Source organism: Parus major, chromosome 18 (assembly GCF_001522545.3).
Source record: "Parus major isolate Abel chromosome 18, Parus_major1.1, whole genome shotgun sequence".
Classification (NCBI taxonomy): Eukaryota; Metazoa; Chordata; class Aves; order Passeriformes; family Paridae; genus Parus; species Parus major.
Window position 1 is genome coordinate 19,379 of NC_031786.1, and position 19,637 is coordinate 39,015.

A 19,637-nucleotide genomic window follows, 5' to 3' on the forward strand; every position below is an offset into this window, starting at 1 on the left:
TTGCCTCTAAGCACAGTTCTTAAAGATGACTACTCCACGTGTTTATCTTTTACAAACTGAATTCTGATGAGGTCAGACTGAAACTGAAAAACTAAGGCTGTGAATGCAAGTACTAGCAACCAAAGTTCTCTTATGAAAACCAGGCGTTCTCAGAGAAATGTAATGCTCGTAGAAAAATGGCAATTGGTAAGCATAGCAAAATAGGTGTCATTTATTCTCCACATCCAAGATAGTGTCCACATAGTGCCTAAGTCATTATCATTAAAAAGACATGCAGTTTCCAACACTAAGAAACACGCATTTATTGGAGTAACAACTGCCGTGTCTGTGAAATTTAAATGTTTCTAATGAAATTATGTGAATTCTATGGTGCATGTCATTCAGTACTTTTCTGGATTATATGAAGTGGATACAACAGCAAAAAAGCCTGCAAGTTGTGGGTTCACAGATAAACATCAATGGGAGCTGAGAGGTTGAGTGCAGTCTATTCAAATGTGTGTTCCTGCAGTACTCCAAAATCTGGTTAGGATGAAGGAGTGGAGGCCTTTTTCTGGTATGGGGGAACTGTATCTGTGGTAAGTAATGCCTGAGGAGGCAGGTGTACTGTTGGAGAGGTTAGTGAGGTTTTGTAATCAAAGAGCACAATTTCCGCCTTGAATCTATGTACGATACAGTGATGAACAGAAGTGTAGATGTTATTTTGCGTCATTAGTGGGATGGACTGGGAGAATAGATTGTAAGCGTAAGAGTTTCAAATCAACTTTTTTCAGTTTGTCTGAAAGCTAAGAGAATGTCTTGAGTGAGTTGGTGTAGTGTTTGAGACACAATGATTTTAACAGGAATTAATGTTTAAGGAGAAAACATGTGAAGAACCTATTGCTTAAAATTAAAAACACTCATAAGTAAAGAAAGGCAAAATAGAGATCTAAGTGAAGGTGGTTACCTACTGAAACAACTTCTAAAATAAGTAGATCATCTCTTCTCTCTGCCTTTGCATCAATACTCAGTTCATTTCTAAGTGGTGTGTTGGAAGTCTAAACCAACCCTAAATTAGAGGTCTGTGTTCAGTGAAGGAGTGTGATCTGAGTTGGACAGAAAATCATAGGAGCTGTTAGAAGATCCTTCTGCTCTTAAACTCTCTAAGTGAATTGCTCCCTAAGTCTCCTTTACACATAGTTTTTTTTAAACATTAAGAGGCGTAGTAAAGGAGGTAGTAAGTAAGGTAATGAGCATTCTAGTGAAAACTATCTTGTATTGGTTCTGTTGGTCCATATGCACAGACTGCATCCTGAAAGCAGTGATCATCTCAAGAGTCTAGTTATGGGTGAGTAGTCTTCATTTCCTTCAGCAGAAGTTCAGTCTGACTGCTCATGGTTACACAGTAATTTGTTTAATATTTTTTTCTTGAACGTAACATGTTCAGTACCCAACGGTCAAAGCTGTGGCAAATTCCTATTGGTAATACAGAGGTATTCTCTCTGGAGTTGGAAGGAAAGATTGATAAGCTGCACAAAGAAATACTTGATTAAGTCTCTTTGACGGAAGTTTTTAGAAGACGGTAGCCAACACTGGCATTGAATAACTGAAGTATTGTGCCACACTTCCAGTGCTTCTGCATTTTCCATTTCCGCATCTGCAAATCTTTCTCCACGTATCCATCTTAATAGGCATCATACTCTGTGTTGTTCTTCTGAGCCTGTCAGCTTCCTTTGAGGAGTAATGATTTGTTTCTTTTACATGTCTCTTAATATGATGGAAATGTCTTATGGAAGTCTGAAATCAGAGCTTCTCAAAAGATAAAGTTGCTACTGCAAGTTCAGGTTGGATTTTTGTTAAGACATCTTTATATATATTGGGGCAGTGGAACTGTTACAAATTGCTGTCTTTTCCCCTACCTCAGAATAGCATTCCTTTCGAACACCATGGCAAGTAGCTGCTCGTCTCCTTTCGTTGGAAGGCAGCACTGGGTGAGTGCTTCTCATTAGACACCAAAACTTTGTATGGGGCGGGGATAAACTCTGTGGAAACATCTGACTTTGCTCCTTCTACTCATGTGATCTCCTAGTTGTATCTGTGCCTTCTGGCCAGATGCTTGATGAAGCATTGATTTTTCTCTAACTTAAAAGTAAATGTCTTTCCAAAAGCTGAGTTATTGCTGCTATTCCACTTGGACTCTTAAGCAGAATTGACAATAATAGTGACTTAAAAGGTCCCTAAAATTGTTTGAGTATCAACAATGAAGTAAAATAACCGAATCTAAATTTTAGCTATGTGCGAATCACGTCTTTCCATTCCAAGGATGCTGATGCAGCAGTATGTCATCCATTAAAACTAGATCTGCTCCAGAATCATAAAAGCAAAATACTTGTATGAAGACTCAATTGACAGTATTGCTCAAGTGAGGCCCTGTCTTGTCTTGTCGTGAATGGAATGTTCTACTACAGCTGTGTCCATTTTTCACTGTTTTATATTCTTCTCCATGCCTTATGAGTTCTCATTTTAAAAACAATCAGATCTGTTCAGATCTATATTTTAAAAAAGGTCACATACTAACAAGCACAGTTGACCATGAGTATCTCAGAGGTACACAGACTTGAATTTGGGTATTATGAAGTCTTTTACACTGTTCAGTGCTGTAGAAGTTTCTACCTTTCTGTATGCAGCTTTTGGCTTTTCAGTCTGTTCTGCTTTTGGCAATAACAGGTGTCATATGAGAAATAACAGGTTTCAGTTGGAATCCGAACCTTAATGGCTGAGGGATGCTTTTCTTAAGTATTTCAAGAGCTTCTTTGATTTGCTACTTATTAAAAGAAAAAGCTGTGAGATTTTTCTGTTCCTTAATAAATTCTGTTGTATAATTCTTGTCTGCTGTCTCACTTTCTCTATAAAGCCTAAGCTTGCATTAATCCTGTATCTCTAGTTGGTGAAGAATCCTGCTGTTTCTCTTGTGTTTTCTTCTTCTGCTTTGTGTGCTTGGCTGACTCTGTACAAGCTGCTTCGTGAACAGTTGATAACATTAAAAAGATCCAACTGTAAATGGCAACTTAACTCTTTAAGGACCAGTTATCAGATCTTAGTAAAAAAAAAAAAGAAAAAAAGAAAAAAAAAAAAAACATAATTTAAAAATTGCAAAAAAGCAAACCTAAAGCTTTGCATCAGAAACCCTGTGTGCAGGAGACATGCGGATTCTGGTCTGGGTTGCGCCTGTGTTGGTCAGCCTGTACTGTTTGCCTTAGTATTTGTAACTGTTCGCAACTGAAAGAAATACTGGTCCAGCTGCTTAGATGTTTCTCGCTTCTTAAGTTGCAGAGATCTATGGTTGTTTTTCACTTTCATGGTGAAAGTGATGCTGAAATAATATGTTACTTCAGTAGATCAAGCTATAGAAATACAAGAAGCATCTTATAACGTAATGTCCCATTGAAAGTGAAAAGCTATTTAAAATAATGAATTTATTTTTTACCTTCTTGATATTTTTTTTTTTAAATGAACTATCCATGGAGTCTATTACTGTGCATTCATAGTTTTCATCTGGTTGGTTCTTTCTGCTGCACATGTTTATGCTCTGTCTAATTTTCTTCAAAACATTCCCTCTGGCTGGAAAGGTGAATTTTCAATGTTTTAATAAAAGAGGAAAATAATAGGGAGCTTTGTGTAACTGCAGGTGCGTGTGAAGCATTGTATTGCTCACTGGATTTTAAATACACACACTTAAATTTTGGCAATTAATTGTTTAAACGTACATTGCAAAACACTTGTATTTCAACTGGAAGGATATGTGCTGATGTTGTCTTGTTTTTTGGCTTTGGTAGATTCCTGCTCGGGTTACTACCAGTGTTCTCCAGTCTGCTGTGCACCGATGAAAATTATTTTGCCATGGAGGGCAGATAATGCATGGCTGATCTCCCTTGTTACCAATGGCTTTACTAGCAAAAATACCCTAAATTAGAGCGGAAATTGGAGTTCTCCATGTGACCTAAAAGGCGCTTGGAGGAACATGCAGAGACTCCAGCAGCTGCCATAACAGGACGCTTTTGCCAGAAACCCAGTGACCTTAAGAGAACCCTGTGGTAACAGGGCTGGAAAAGAAAGATGGTTTACAGAGTTCACCGCCTGTTACTGGATGGCCATTTCAGTTTTTCCTCCACAGGCGGCAGACTTTACTCCCTTTTTATTATTCTACTGTAACTATAAATCTTTTACTTGGTTTAAGAAAGTTTTTTGTATCATTTTGCTAAAATTATTGGCTTACTTCCCTGTAAAGAACTCTTGCTTTTGTCTGATTTAAAAATGTACAATATAAACAAACCTGAACTGAAAACAATGACTTGAAATTTCTTGTTTAAAAGATTAGTCTGCCAGGGAACATGTAAACGAATCAAAACCATCTGGTGTTATTTTAAAATTGTTTACTTTCATATATAGTCCCACTCTGAGTCGGTTTGCTCATGAAATTTTTTAAATTGTTAGTTTATTTTACTGTTTGCTCTCTTCATTTGCACTGGACATTTAACTTTCTGTGTAACACAAAGGAATTTTTAATACTCGATTGTGATTCATAGAAGAGGAGAACTAAATACCCTGCAGGAGAGTCTTAAGTATGGTAGAGATTGTAATGATGGATTACTTTTTTGTGAAGAATATGAAGGACGAAGTGAAAGACTGGCACTTGAGAGATTTAGAATTAGAAAGCTTGTTCTGTGTCTCTGTTTAGTTTGGGTGAATGGATACTTTGAAACACTGTTTTTACTGGGGAAATTTTGTTTCTTCTTTTCTGATGTTGGTTAGCTTGGAGGCTATTACAAGTGCAAAACAGACATTGCTGCTGAGTCTTCAGTGAATTTGCATGTTTCCATCAGTATCCACATGTTTATAAATAAATAAATATATTGATTTAGGCCTGTTACATGCCAAGTCTCAAAAAAAGAATTCTTAAACAAAAAAAAACCCCACAAAAAAAAAAAACCCAAACATAGTAACCTATTCTTGCCATAAAATCTTTGAATTTTTACAATTCAGATGCATATTGTATTTAATTCTTAAGTATATTCAACCTGAGTATACCCAGAGTCATTATCTAGGCATGAATGACTCAACATGCTTAGATTGTTGCAGGTATTGGTTATAGAATCTGGGAAATTCCTCATATTGTCTGTTACTGTAAATGGTCTCATAAAACTACGTGTTCTGTCCTTACAGTACTTGGAACAGTACCAGAACTATTATGACTAAAATTATGGGAAGTTCTATACTGGAAATTAAAATATGTACGGAGATTTTGTTTGAACAGTTGGGTATTTTGAGAAATTCTTCCTGCCTGGAGATAAGTTTTAAAGGTATATTGGTCTTCAGATTTTTATGGAGTTTATAGTTTTTGTTTTTTGGTTCTTTTTTGCCCCTTCAAAAGTCCATGTACTAAGTATTACCATTCTTCTTTGGATGTTTTCATAACATTAGCTATTTGCTTGTGTGTACTCTCAGTCAGACTGGGGAAGTGTGTGTTTGAAGAGAGTACAGTGGAAAAGCTTGAGAACTTGATCAATTGATAAGTTTGCCTAAGAGAATTATTTCCTCAGTTACTATAAACTTTAGTATTTTGGGCATGTGCCATTTGACCAGTTTTACACTTCACTGTGCTTTCCTTGTAAATATCTGTGGTTAACAGTGTAATGTTTGAGGGACTTCAAAAGCAGCCTTTTTATTTCCTATGTATCTAGATCGTTAGATTGCTGTACTAAAAAGTTGACTGCAGACTTCTAGAATTGTACTCACTTGTGGGCAGATTTTGTCCTCATAATAGTTATATTTCATCATGCAGAAAATAGTTAGACTGTCTATATAAACCTGTGTATAAACCAGTATCTCAAAGCACTTCATTTGTACTACCAATGTATTTGTGTACTTTAACAGTTGTGTAAATACATTCATAATAACTTCTGTTCTTCTTTGGTGTAACTTACTGACTTGCAATGAATACCTTACCCTATATCTGATGCAACTTTTTTCTTTTTTCTTTCTTCTTTTTTTTCTTCTTTTTTCTTTTTTCAAGGGGTTTCTCTACCTACAAAGAATATTTTCAGTTGAAAACATTTGAGGATACTGTCTTGGTACCAAAACTTTCAGTGAAAGATTTTAGTAGTTATGATCCTGGGGTATACAGGAAGAAAAAGAAAAAGGTAGTTGCTTTGCTCACAGAAAGCATGTCTTTTTGTCAGTTTAAAGGTAAATGGTTTTTTTCGGATACTTCTTTTTTTCCAGAAGTTTTTCATTTTGTACAAATGTGTTTGCTTATCAAGTAACGCATGGTATTGATCAGGAAGTATAGTAAGGGAATTGAGATTGGATCAGTTATGGGAGCTAGGATAAAAGCAAGAAAAATAGTGAGCTCTACTCACTGTGCCCTGTATAATAAAACTGTGGCTTTTGCTATGTGATTCTCAAAAGTCTATTATAATCTGATGGTAGACACACTTTCAGGAACCCCCTGTGTTTTCTTATTAGCAGGTCTTTAAAAGTTGGGAGGATATTTTAATGTCTTCTCATGGTTTTCATTTTGAACTGTGTAAATGCTTTCATATGGAAAATACCACCTGTGCTGCTGTTTTACACGATCTTGAATGCTTACAGAGTCTTTGAGTTTTTTGTGGTACAGGTACTTAAAAAAAAGTGAAAATAAATCCTCTGAGAGATTTAAGGAGGATCCTTTAATAGAAAGATACTAAGAGAAAGCATTTGAGTCCATATATTCCATGTTAATTTCATGAAAATATTCCCTTGGAGGAAGGTATGTTGAGGAACTCATCATTTCCAGTGTGAAAAAAAAAAAACATAAGCACAACTGTTTGTCTTTGTTTCCTCATGTCCCAGACCCTTGAATATAGCTAGAGCAGCATACGTGTTTATTTCAAGAATGTTTAGTTTCTCTTTTAAAATAGTTAAATGAAAATACATTTATTTTGTTCTTCAACTTTAGCTTTACAAAAGCTGCACTTCATGTGTACAAAATACCAAGTAAAAGCAAACAGTGCTGGCTTTTTAATGGTGCTGAGCCATCTGGTCAGAAATCAAAATTTAAGCTTTGAGATCGTGAGACGGTGTAATCCATCATGAACTTAATCCTGCAGTAGCTTCTAAAATTCACTGGATGATATAGGTTAATAATAAAAAGGGTTTACTGTGAAACAGTAGTTTGTTATTAAGAACAGTACATTTCCCTCTGATTCATTCAAGTGACAATTACTGATTTTACATGTATATGTCTTAGATTTAAGTGACTGTTTGAACCTGAATTGTATAGGCTATGTGCATTGTTCAATACTTTTGTATGAGGAGAGTGCTCAGAGGCCTGGTCTTCAGTAAGAACGTGTTTCACAGCAAAACCATACTGACTTTTTCAGCAGATATTTGCACAGTATCAACACTTTACAACTTCTTAGACGCTGTGTGGGTTTTTTTCTTGCTTAATATTATTAGGACTAGTATGGTTCGGTTCTTCTGTCAAAACCATTGCATGCTGCAGGCAGAGGGGTAGTAGAAAATGAGAGAACTGTACATACAGAACCTACAAAAATATGCATAAAAATGTTATTTTTGACAATTCTTGATCCAAAATGCTTAAGATCTAGGTCTGAGGTGTGTGGGTGTGTAGGTGTGTGTATATATATTTATGTGTATGCCTCATGGACAGCAAAGAATGTGGAAAAGTGGAAGAAGGGACAAATGGTGCAGACCATCCTGAATTATTAAGCCCTAGTCTACAGTGTCTTTGCTGTGACCAATCGAGGATGCTTGGGGTGGATGTGGAACAAAACAAGAATTCATTTGGTACATTATGCACTAGGAAGAAAATACATAGTCCTGAGCATAACAAGAAAAAAATTTTGCTTGGTTATAGTCCTCAACTTGGTTCAGACCTGCAAGCATTACAGGCAGAAAGGCAGGCCACAGTTTCTGGTATTTCCCTTAATCCTTAAGGAAAGGGTAAACCAGGATAATTTGAGGTCATGCATAGATCTTTTTCTTAGAAGACCCCAAACAGCAAATGTTCTTCTGCTCTTACAGCCAAAAAAATGTGTTTTGTCTGACACGTCAACAGTAAATCTCAAAGCACATTTTTCAGCAAGACTCAGTCTTTTGCTGTTCAAGAGTTTTAAATACTAAAATCTGGATGTACTTCTTAATTGAGTTCAGAGTTCTATTGTGAAAGGTTTTAAACTGTTGAAGGAGTAGTAAAGTCAGAAGAGCAAGAGCTATCCTTTCTTAATGCTCTGAAGTATTTATCTGGGAGTAGTGAGGAAGGCTGCCAGCTGAAATGTTGCTGACGTGACGAAGCAAATACAGAGATCAGTCAAGGAACTAACAGTGTATAACCAGAGGTAAGTACCTTTATACTCCATCTCTAATTTGCCGTCCATTCTCAGACGAATACAGAACTGCTGATATCGCAGACTGTGTCACCAGTTTCCTACTGGCACAAAGATGAGCTCTTATCTCAGAAGCATTGAGAAAGCTGCTAAAACAATCCATTCCAAAGCTGTTGGTTTTCAGACAGAGTGCCTCTGCTGTTGCCAAGGTTATTTACTCTTCCACAAGTAGAAGAGTACTTCCTTCAACAGGTCCAGCAGCAGGCAACAGCTGTGCGACTCAGGTTGAGCCCGTTTTCCCCTACAGTGAATGGCCCTACTTCCTTCTTTCAGACTCAGGAAGAGCCAGAGGCAGAGGTAAACTCTGGTTTTCTGTCACAAGCGTGGGCTGACTAAATGTTAATAACTTCTGTCATTTTAGTCCACCCAGTACATTAATTCCTGTAGCAGCATATAGCTTGATTGGGCCGTTGCGGCAGCACAGCATTTGATTACACCTTAAGTCTTGCCAATTTAATTAAACTAGCGTAAGAAAGGTAATAATGTATTTATTCAAACATGGGTGTTTATGTAAACTAGACCTATGACCTTTTCAGTGTAGGTATATGGAGAAGCTTTTGAAGGTGAGCTCTAGAGATTGCGGAAAGATTTCTTCCCAAAAGATGCTTGGAATTAAGCACAAGTAGGTATCAGTCTTCAGATTGAAAAAGATATATCTTGCTACATTGAAGAGCTTGTAATTTTGCTTCACTTGGATGTAGCCTTGAGATTATACCTTGAGAAGCCAGTCCTAGCTGAGGTACCATAGGAGACTGAAATCCACAACATAAACATATTCCTACACTCTGTTTTCTTAGGAGATTTCAAGTCCTAAAGAGCATCACTTGACAGTAAAGACAGCTTGCTGGCATGTTGGTATTCAGAATATTTTGGGCTTTATAAGTCATGACAGTTCATAAAACTTTACCTGCAAACAAAACCTGGAGCACTGTTCAGGGGAGAACATTAATACTTTTTACACAGCGGAGCACAAAATTAATTGCTGTTATTTTGAATTAGATGATGCTTTCAAATAGACTTCAGGATCGTTTAGAGCAGAAGCAGATACCCATTTTGGAAATGGCTAAACTGTGAGTCATGGCAAAAGCAGTCCCCTTGCCCACAATAAATTTTGGCTGCCTGTCAGCTAAATGTCAGCTCTTTTCTATAAACACTCTTGTGCCTGTGTAGCTGTTTAATAGGCATGTGCAGATGGAGCCCAGTGTCCATATCGAGGTGTTAATTTTTTCTGCTTATCTTCTCAAACCCACAGTTTTTGACAACCGGATATTTATTCACTACATTTGCAACAGTTTACTAGAAAATCATAAAAAAAAAATCTAAGTATAAATATACACATTACATTTAAGTGCATTAACAAGAAACAAAACGTCATCTTGCACACAATTGAAGTGCATTCCCATAATCCTAAAAACAAGTGTGGCAAAGAGACACAGACGCACACACACAAGTCAATACTTACCGCTGTAACATGTAAGTTTGCATTCTGAAATTCTTCTGTTTATGATTGTCTACCAAACTAAACATTTCCTTTGGGATGTAGCAAAGGTGCATATGTGAATTTTGCTTTTTCATTTTGTAGTTTGATTGCTTGATTACAGGAATGTTCTAATTTGTTTTTAAAGAAGGATTCTACATTGTCCAAGATAAGTTTGTGTGGATGGAATTTAATATTAGCACGAGATCTCCCCAGTCCTTTACACCATACCTTCATACCATTTCAATTCTTAACTTTAGGGAGCTGGCTTTGCTTGAAACAGATAGCTGCATCACTTTAAGACTTCTAATTCTGCTGAGGTCTTCTAGGCTTCAAGTGGCTACAAAATATTTAACTTAGAATTTTCAAAAAGGCTAGCTGATCTTTGTATAGGAGGAAGAAAGTAATTTTAACTCGGCACATTGTCTAATAAATGGGCAAACTCTCTAATCTGTGGGTATTTGGCATGTTTTATATATATATATATACACACATGTGTAAATAGGTATGTGCAAACACATGTATACTTTTTTATATATATTCTTTGTGTTTTACTGGCATTTATACACATTTCATCTCTTCGTATCAGGCCCTTATTTTCCTAAGATACATTCCATCATCAATCATACAATATTTTAACCATAAGTCCTATAGTACACAATATGTATGACGATCCAAAATGCTTTAAAAATTTTGCTAGCTTGCAGAATGAAAGACCATTCACTACTTTGATAGAAATAATCTTTGAAAACTGTCTTTTTGTTTTTTGATTGTTTACTTTCCAGACTTCTTAGATACATTCGTGAACTGTGTGTCTAAAGAAATTACATTTGTTTCAATAGTGTATGATGCAGGAGTAAACTAATATCTTTTGATGCTTGGCAATTCAGTTGCATAATTACTACATTCCCTTCCTTTTCCCTTTTTTCAAATCAAAAAATTTTAATCAGGTGAAGGTTGAAAAAGGTTCATCTGGGTAGATGTTGTATGAGACTGTTCTGCCTGTGACCCTGAGCAATCAGTGTCTCTTTAGCAGTGCTTTATACCGTCAACCATATACATCCTCAAAATATATGGACGAGCACATCTCGCAGACTGCTCTTAAGGGCATCTCAGTGGTATTGAGATTAAAGAAATGCACTACCAGAATACCTGCAGGAATTTAAAATCAATTCCTTGCTTTTAAATATACAAAATACATATTTTTTAAAATATTTATCAATATATTTAAATATTTACAATAAGCAGAGTTTAATTAAAAAGGAGCCCAGCTGGACAATACTGGGAACCTAAGGACTAGCCACCTGTGGGGTTTAGTTGGGTTGGTTTTGGTTTTATAACACACAGGGGAGGAAGGAGAGAGGTCTATAAAACAGGAGATCAATTTAAAGGTCTTTGTGGCCATGTCAATAGGAGCAGTTGGGTACATGCTTCAGCACAATCTAGTATAGTGGCCAGAAGGTGTCTAGCCTAGGGATCTGGCATGGAGGTTTGTTCCCATCAGTAAAACAAATCTCTTTCCAAGAAGATAAAGGCAGCTGAACAGAAAGAGGACTGGAGGGCTAGCACACATTTGGGTGTTACCCTTGAATTGAACAGAATGGGAGCAAGGAGCTTAAATGGCTTTAGAATTCTGAAGTCATCTCAAGCCTGCCACTTTTGACATTGCTAAGAGAGCTGCATTAGGAATTTCTCACCTTTGTATTGATGCTTCTTGTAATTAATTAAAACGATAAAAGATTTTACACTGCTTATATGGCTTTTTAAACTGCTTAGTGAATTCATTTCTAACTGTTTTTTTCCTCACAGTCAATAAAGGAGTCCTGTGATTTGACCACTCTCATTCAGTAAGCATCTCCTGCTGTCATAAATACTGCAAGCCATTGGTAGGTCTGTGCTGAGAACAGCACAAGAGCATTGGCGGTCCCAGTCAGTGATTGATCTTCGAGTTGAAGAAAATAACTTGTATAGGCAAATGAGGCCTTTCTTTGAACACTAGTTTTACTTCTGAGATTATTTGTGATTTCTTGTTGAGAGAAACATGCCTCCTTGTCTTCCTAACTTCCTCTTCTGTCTCAAATCACATAAAATTACAACATAAAACTTCTTGTTTCCAACTTAAAGCTTAACTGTAAAAGTATTATGTATGGAAAATGAAACATAGTCTGGAAAGTCAATACGATAAGCACAAATGACATTGTGTCACATATAAAGCAGTCCAGACAATTTTCAGAATGTACAGAAACTTAAAATTGTGCCAAAACAATGAGGTCAAAGGATTAACTATTTAGTTCTGTGATAACAGCATAGCATTATCTAGCAAAGAAATCCAGTGATGAAAGCACACAGCAAGACAAAAATGGCTGAGAATCTGAATCTGAATCCACCTTTGGCAAGGTTTCTAGTTTTTGCTTTTTGAAGCAACAGGGAACTCCAGTCTGAAAGTTGCATCAGGCCTTCATTTATCATCTGAAGCAGACTTCAAGGATGTATGCGGATTCCATTTTTCTCTTTCCTTCTGGAGCTATTGGTGTTGTGTTTCAAGTACCAGTTTAGTCTTTAGCAAACTAGAGCTAAGTTCAGTAAGTAAGCTGCTACAACTGAGAAATGTCATTCACTACAATTGCTACCAATAAATTAATAAAAGACTTTAAAATAATGCACTACATAGGATATAAAAACAATTTATTCTGTGCGGCATCCATTTATTTTGAAAGTTCTGATTCTAACTTTCCGATTTCTGTGCAAGGTTGTCCTAACAATGCAGAAGTATTTTGAAGAAACTTCCGAAATGGAAGCTGGTATCTGAGATAATTCATTTTGTTTCTGTTTAAAAATTTAAAGGGTACACTGAGTTTTAAGGGATTAGGGTCTTTCAGTTTTCAGTTATTAAGCAGAACAATTTCAGCACTTAAAAGCTAATATTCCTTTGCTACTACGAAGAAAACAGAATGCTAGTTAGTCTGTTTGGAAGATTGTTACTGCAGTCACAAAGCCTAGACAGCACCCCAGTTTTCAGAGGTGGGATGCAGTAGCATGATTTTAAATTTTAAAAAGCACATTTCTTGAGTGGTTTTGAGTGGAAAAAAAAATTAGAATGCTTTCCTTTTGCCTTCCTTTTCTATTCAGTACCATGCCATCATAAAAATAATGAACAGTTCTATCATGTTTCCTCAAACAGCAAGAATGGCACTTTGAACTTCAATAGATTAAGCCAAAGGGTGGGGAAGTGGGTTAAATGGGGAAGAAAAAAACCTCAAAACCAAACACATTAAAACCTTCCTATGATGCTAACATTGCATTTTATCAATGACTTGCATGTTTCAAAGTAGTTCAGTCTCTTCCCTAAGTCTGCCCGCTCTATAGGTCGTCTGGAAACTTGCACCATTTCCTTTATATGCAAAATGTACACTTGCTCAGAATATTCTACTAAACCTAATAATCATCTTCTCCATGTTACTTGTAATACTCTACAACGCTCTATGGAAATTTTACTGTAAACAGTGTATGGAATTGTGAGCTAATTTTCTTTGCTTAAGGTTAGTCAGGATCCATTCTGCTCACTTTCTTTTAGTGCTACCCTGGAATATCACTTGTGTGATCTGCTAAGGACACTATCTGTAATGTGCCTTTCTAAAAACAGGATTTCCAGATGATAATTGCAAAGATTACAGGTTTCGGCAGAAGTGCATTTACATAAATCAAAGTTGCAGATATTATCAAAATTAAATTCGGGCTGAGCCAATTAATCTAAAAAATCTAAAAAGGTAAGAAATTCAAAAATCTAATGAAGACCTTTAAGTTCCTGAGATTTTTATCCATCTCAAACTTTTCCCTTCACAGAGAACATAGGTAAATTATATTTAGTCACACAACACAGCAATTTCATCAATATTGTCTCAAAACATACATATAATTCCACTTTTCTTAAAATACACTTTTCCTGTATCTTCCAAGTGAGCAGTTTCTGGTGCATAGCAAGAGCCTACTTGTGTTCATAAAAGCTTTTTAGTTTACATAAAATGTATAACCACAATGTTCCACCTTTTAGTGATAAAGCTAATTTTCCAGTAAGATAATGTCTAGATGATCAGCTTCCAAAGAGACCTGGTAAGCCGACTAGCTCCCAGTTACTAAAGCAGATTGCCCAGCCCTAAACTATTTCTGTTTCTAAAATAAATAGTGTTGAAAATCTTTCTTTTCTAAATACTTTTCGGTTGCTTGTCATGCTCACACACACGTTTCTGGGTTGGTTACAACTTCGCCATTTTTTTCAGGCTCATCTTTCAGAAACTGCTCCACTTCAATAGAGTCCACCTTGGCATCTTCAGGAGTTTTTTCAGATTTGTTTAATTCCTCTCTTTCTGACGCTTCTTCTTTTGCATGTGGTTCTTCTAATTTTTTCTTAATGCAGAAGAAATTTCCCAAGGCCAATACAAGGGCTGAGGTGGTAACTTCAATTCCAGCAATAATGAAAACAAACATGTACCTCCCTGTTGCATCCAGGAGTTTCCCTGAAAAAGATAACATTGCAGGTAATTAACAAAAGTGATTATCTTGCAGTGAATATTTTTCTACTCTTTTAGAACATTTTGACTCTCCTGTCCAGAATCACCATGACTCCCTAACCAAGTGTTTTGAAATAGGATTTAAAAAAATTATAACAAAATATTTCTTGATTATTTCAGTTCAGTTTAACAGTCATTGACATTACACGACATCCCAAAACACATACACAGAGGCGTGCCGTTCATCTGAAATAAAATCAGCCTTGCCTTCGGATGCAAGAGATCACACGTACTTCAGATAAAAATGTGTGCATCCATGGATGGGATCTGTATCATCTGTATCGTGATCTGATCATCATTATCCTCTTGGTCCCAATCTCAGTTATCTTTCTACATGGGCAGTGCACTGTCTGCTTAAAATGCAAATCTTATTCAATAGTCAGTCTGGAGTAACTGACTGATTCTGACACTGGTAAAGGTACATTTTTACAGGACTTGATGGATATGGAAGAACACGTGGGAGGATATGAAGGAAGTGCCTCTTCAAACCTGAAGATCAGAGGAAGTAGTGCATAGTACTGGTTTACCCATGAAGGGGCTTCTGTCAAAATAAAGATACTTGATGTTTTTAGTGTCTGGTATAAAGAGTAAACATTTTATGGCAGTGATCTGGTGGGTTTTGGGAGTGTGTTTCAGTTCAGGGTCTGTAACATGTATGTGCTTTGATTAGTAATTCATTTGTATTTTGACTTCAAATTAATGAATTTTACTATTTTGTCAGGTCCCTTATTCCTGGGTTGTAAGACCTGCAACAGAGGCACTATACCTTCCTTAAATCAGTCCTATTTTATAGTCCTTGTAAGATTTTTTTTCTTCTTTCAGATGTTTTCTTTCCTCCCCCAAATCTACCATGGATCTAGAGACTGTATCCTAATATTTCCCAAAGAAAATTGACAGATCTCATATTCTGAATCCCAGTCTTCTGTCTACCAATAAGAAGTTGAGTGCAGGCTTTCAGAGCAGAAATAGCAGCACCTTCAGATGGCAATTTAACCAGTCCTGAAACAGATCCAAGAAGTAAAAAGTTCATTCCATCCCTTCTTGGACTATTTCAGAGTGTAACTACATAAAGCCTTTGAAACATGTGCAGCACAATCTGCATTTCTCAAGTGACTCGCATCTTTTTCTCAGCTCCCTTATATTTTGTGAAAATGAATGCAATGCACACAAATTTAAATTCTGAACTAAATGGCACACTTGCCTGCTGATGGTGGACCAATCAGAACAGCCACAGCTTCTGCCAGGAGCACTAAACCAATAGCACTGGAAAACTTCTGAGTGCCAACGATAGCCATGAGAACTTCAAACTGAAGAGCACCTACCATTCCATAAGAAATGCCAAAGAAAATGCAAAAGACCACCAGTCCACCATAATCAACAGACATAGAACCCATGAGATCAGTAAAGCCATTAAAAATCATAGCAAAACTGAAGAGGTAGACACAGCGTGGTCTAACCCATTTAAGACCAGCTACCATTCCACAGATTGGGCGAGCAAAGATATCAATGAATCCCAGAATAGTCAGAAGAAAAGCTGCTTTGGTGTCTTGATACCCTAAATCCTTGGCATAACTCACAACAAACACTGGGGGAACGAAGAGACCAAGCACCATGATAGATGCTGCTAGCGTATAGATTACAAAACCACCATCTTTAAACACACTGAAATCCAGAAGTTTTTTCTTCACTTTCTTCTCAGCTGGCTCTTTGATAGCTTCAGCCTTTTTGGGTGGCTCCAAAGGTCTCATTAGTGCACCGCATACACAGCAGTTGAGCAGCATCCCACCCAGGATAAGGAATCCTCCTCTCCAACCATACTCATGTTGTAGTATCTGCCCCAACGGTGAGAGAGCACAAAGAAACACTGGACTCCCAGCAGCAGATAGCCCATTGGCTAAGGGCCGGCGTTTGTCAAAATAACGGTTTAACATGATGAGCGAAGGCTGAAAGTTTAGTGCCAAACCCAAACCTGTAGCAGAGGGTACATAAAAATTAATACTGGCCTACAATATCACTGTTAAAGATACTCTAATTACAGTTTTTCTGAATCATGACTTAAGAGAAAATAATTTTATTCTAAATGGACAACCGAATCCTAAGGTAACACATAGTATTCTTTTCCTTTATGATTACACTTTGAGTTATTAAATATTAATAACAAAAATAAATTACCTCTTAATCCCACATTTATCTGACATCTTTATAAAAGGCTGGGTGATCCTGATGCTTCAGGTATTTTTCACTTACACAAAACTTCAAAGCCAAGACCTAACTTAACTCATTTTCAGCAATTCATAGTACTTACCAGTAATCACACCTGCAGTTAGATAGATCTGAACGATGCTTGTGCAGAAGGAAGCTATCACCATCCCCATTGAGGCAAAAAGGCCACCCACTAGCATGACAGGGCGACAACCAAAGCGATTGACGCATACACTACAAAGTGGACCTAGGCAAGAAAAGCAGATTACAGTTGCTAAGATAAACCAACTTTTGCAACTTATTTTATGACACTTTGTATTTCTTTGGTGGACTTCAAAGTGTAAGGTTCATGGTTAGAAGCAATGATCTTAAAGGTCTAAGGTCTTTCCAACCGCACTGATTCTGACTCATTTTGAACTTTGTCCATACAGTCAAGCCAATCAGGAAAAACGTCCTTTCCTCTGTAGTCAAATACTTCAATCTTTTTTATCTTCAGAGTGCCTTGTGATTTTTCTTTTTCGTCATCTTTAGCGACTACTGAGTTACAGAGACGTAATTTTATATCCAAGATGGATGGGCTTAAATAATCTTTTCATTTATGTGATTAATAGTAATACTTTTTGCCTTACTTGCACACAAGTCATGATACACACTGTAAATGGCAGTAAGATTTACAAATTTAATTGTAATTAAATTAATTTAATTTACAAATTAAATTGACACAATACTGTTTCAAAACCAGGTAACTACTCACCTGTTCCATAAAGCATGGCCAACAGAATGGAGGAAATCCATGCAGTGTCACTATATCCAATGCCAAATTCCCGGATAAGTTCTTTAAAGAAGACGCTAACTGCCTTGGGAAAGGCATAGGAGAATCCTGTGATGATAAAACAGCCAAAAAGGACAGCCCAGCCCCAGCCTCCATCGGGGGCTTTAACACCTGATGGACCATCATCAGCTACTACAGCTCCCATGATGAAGAAGCTTGTGTGTTCCCTAAGAAACAAAAAGCAATTAATATCTATAAAATTGCGCTAACAGTAAAACTAAGGCATGGAACTACTTAAAATAAAAGTCTTGAAGATGCAGTGCAATTTTAACTATTCCTCGTTTGGGTTTAGCTCTTACAAAGCTTGCAAAAATACATGAAAATGAGATGCACACAGCTGAGTTTTAAATGAATGGCCCCTCACAGCTCTCAAAGTCAGAGCTAGATTTCATCCAAATCACTGTTTCATAAAAAAAACTGAAGCCATAACAGCACTTCAGGGGTATATCTGACTTTCACAGATATGTAATAATTACTGCATTGAAGTTTGCAGGATGTTTTATATAACACCTTGTTACATGAAGCTCCTGGCCTATTCACTTAGAGACCTGGTACATCACAAGTGTTCTGTGAAATGGTGGACTAATCACACAGATTTTTTTATTGCCCACTGAGGACAGCAGTACAGTGCTGATACACTGTTATCTTGAAAAGATAGAAAGATCCCTTTGAGATGATGATGAACTAACATTTTTCACACATCAAGTAAGTTCGTAAACTGCAGTGAAGATCTCCATGAGCCAATTTTGTGGATGCTGGGACTTAGTAACTGCAGGAATGCTCCATACAACTGTAATTTGCCTGAAGTAAATACTTTCCATTGTTTTTATTACATGATCAGTAAGAAAAAGTATTTAATGAATCATATTTTTCACATTTTCTGTATGCATCCATAAGCATCTTTGCATCTAAAAATTAAAACCTTTGCTCATGATATGGTTGCATTCTAGGCAGTAATGCTGACAGGTTTTAAAAGGGAGACATGGGGTAAATAAGACACTGAAAAGGCACATAAAGTGTCCCTGTATGTGAGGAGTGCAGGGTGTTACTGCATCACATCTAGTTTTTTTGTAGGATCTGTGTTCTACACAAGTCTTGAAATGTCAAAGTGACCTACAAGCAAGGATCATTAAACATTAAATCTTAACGTGTACAAAACTGCACTTTAAAGTGCAATTGACTGTATCAGTGTTTCTCTTCAGTGGTATCTAGAAGAGGAGAGCAAGCACAGCTGCACACAAGTAAAGAATGCTTCTGCTTTCAACAGTTACAGGCCTGCACAGCAATTGTTGTAAGTTGGGAGCAGTGCAATTCTTAAAAGCTCCGTTTCAGAGCCAGGCTATATATGACAGCAATCTCATGCAGACTTGTCTAGACAGCTGAGCATCAAATACGTGATTGTTAATGGGCCAGTATGGATGTACTTAATATGATACTTAGACCAGCACTCCCACTTCTTGTAAGAAACAACTTTATATACATGATACAGAAATAAATCTGGCCATGACTGTGGTTGTTCTAATGCCCTGGCCTGCATGATGACAGTAAGCCTCACACTTCTGGCTTTACCTCTTGTTTTCTGGAAATCAAATATAAACAGAAAGCAATTTCTCCTAAGTCCAAGCAACTAGAACATAAAATACTTTAAGAAGAAGGGAAACAATACCTCCACAAAACTACTCGTTGAGGTGTCTGGCTACAGATGGCTCATTTGCTGATTGCTGTGAGAGTATGTAAAAATGTACAGCTTGGTAGACTCAGCAATTTCTGCAGCAGGCTTTGAGTTGCTAAATGACAATCTTAAGATGTGTCTCTGCCAAGACTCCTAACACTTCGATCTGTCCACCCTTTGAAACTCTTTCCCAGTAGCTTTTGTTTGACACAAGGTATAAAACATTCTTCAAATAAGGACTTGCTTTTTTAAAGCAATAGCTAGACAGCACAGAGCAGGTGCACAAAGGATAATCCCTGTGACAGTGGCAACTCTGTAATATTAATGACAACAAGGGAAATGCTGACAGAAGTATCTCAGCTCAAATGTATAAAGAATAGGAATAAGATGTAAAATTGGAGCACTGCAGGGGGTAGGAAGCATTATTACTCACACTACCAAGTTGTCAGAATATTTCATTTGG

General features: G+C 36.9%; 1 protein-coding gene across 6 annotated transcripts in view; it reads left to right on the plus strand.

Moving 5' to 3' along the window:
- Window positions 1–19,637, plus strand: part of CSNK1D (casein kinase 1 delta) — a 47,475-nt gene that overhangs the window by 15,445 nt on the left and 12,393 nt on the right. Inside the window, exons 9-10 of one of the 6 annotated variants that reach the window (XM_015645386.2) lie at window positions 1,901–1,967; window positions 3,813–5,937. The exons of 1 other annotated variant lie outside the window; for it this stretch is intronic. In XM_015645386.2, coding sequence (XP_015500872.1) covers window positions 1,901–1,933 — 33 coding nt within the window. In that variant the 3' untranslated portion in view covers window positions 1,934–1,967; window positions 3,813–5,937. Of the gene's footprint in view, window positions 1–1,900; window positions 1,968–3,812; window positions 5,938–11,709; window positions 12,567–17,412; window positions 17,876–19,637 lie in introns of those variants that run through there. 4 more of the 6 variants (XM_019008498.2, XM_015645385.3, XM_015645384.2 and 1 more) reach the window with 4 other exon arrangements.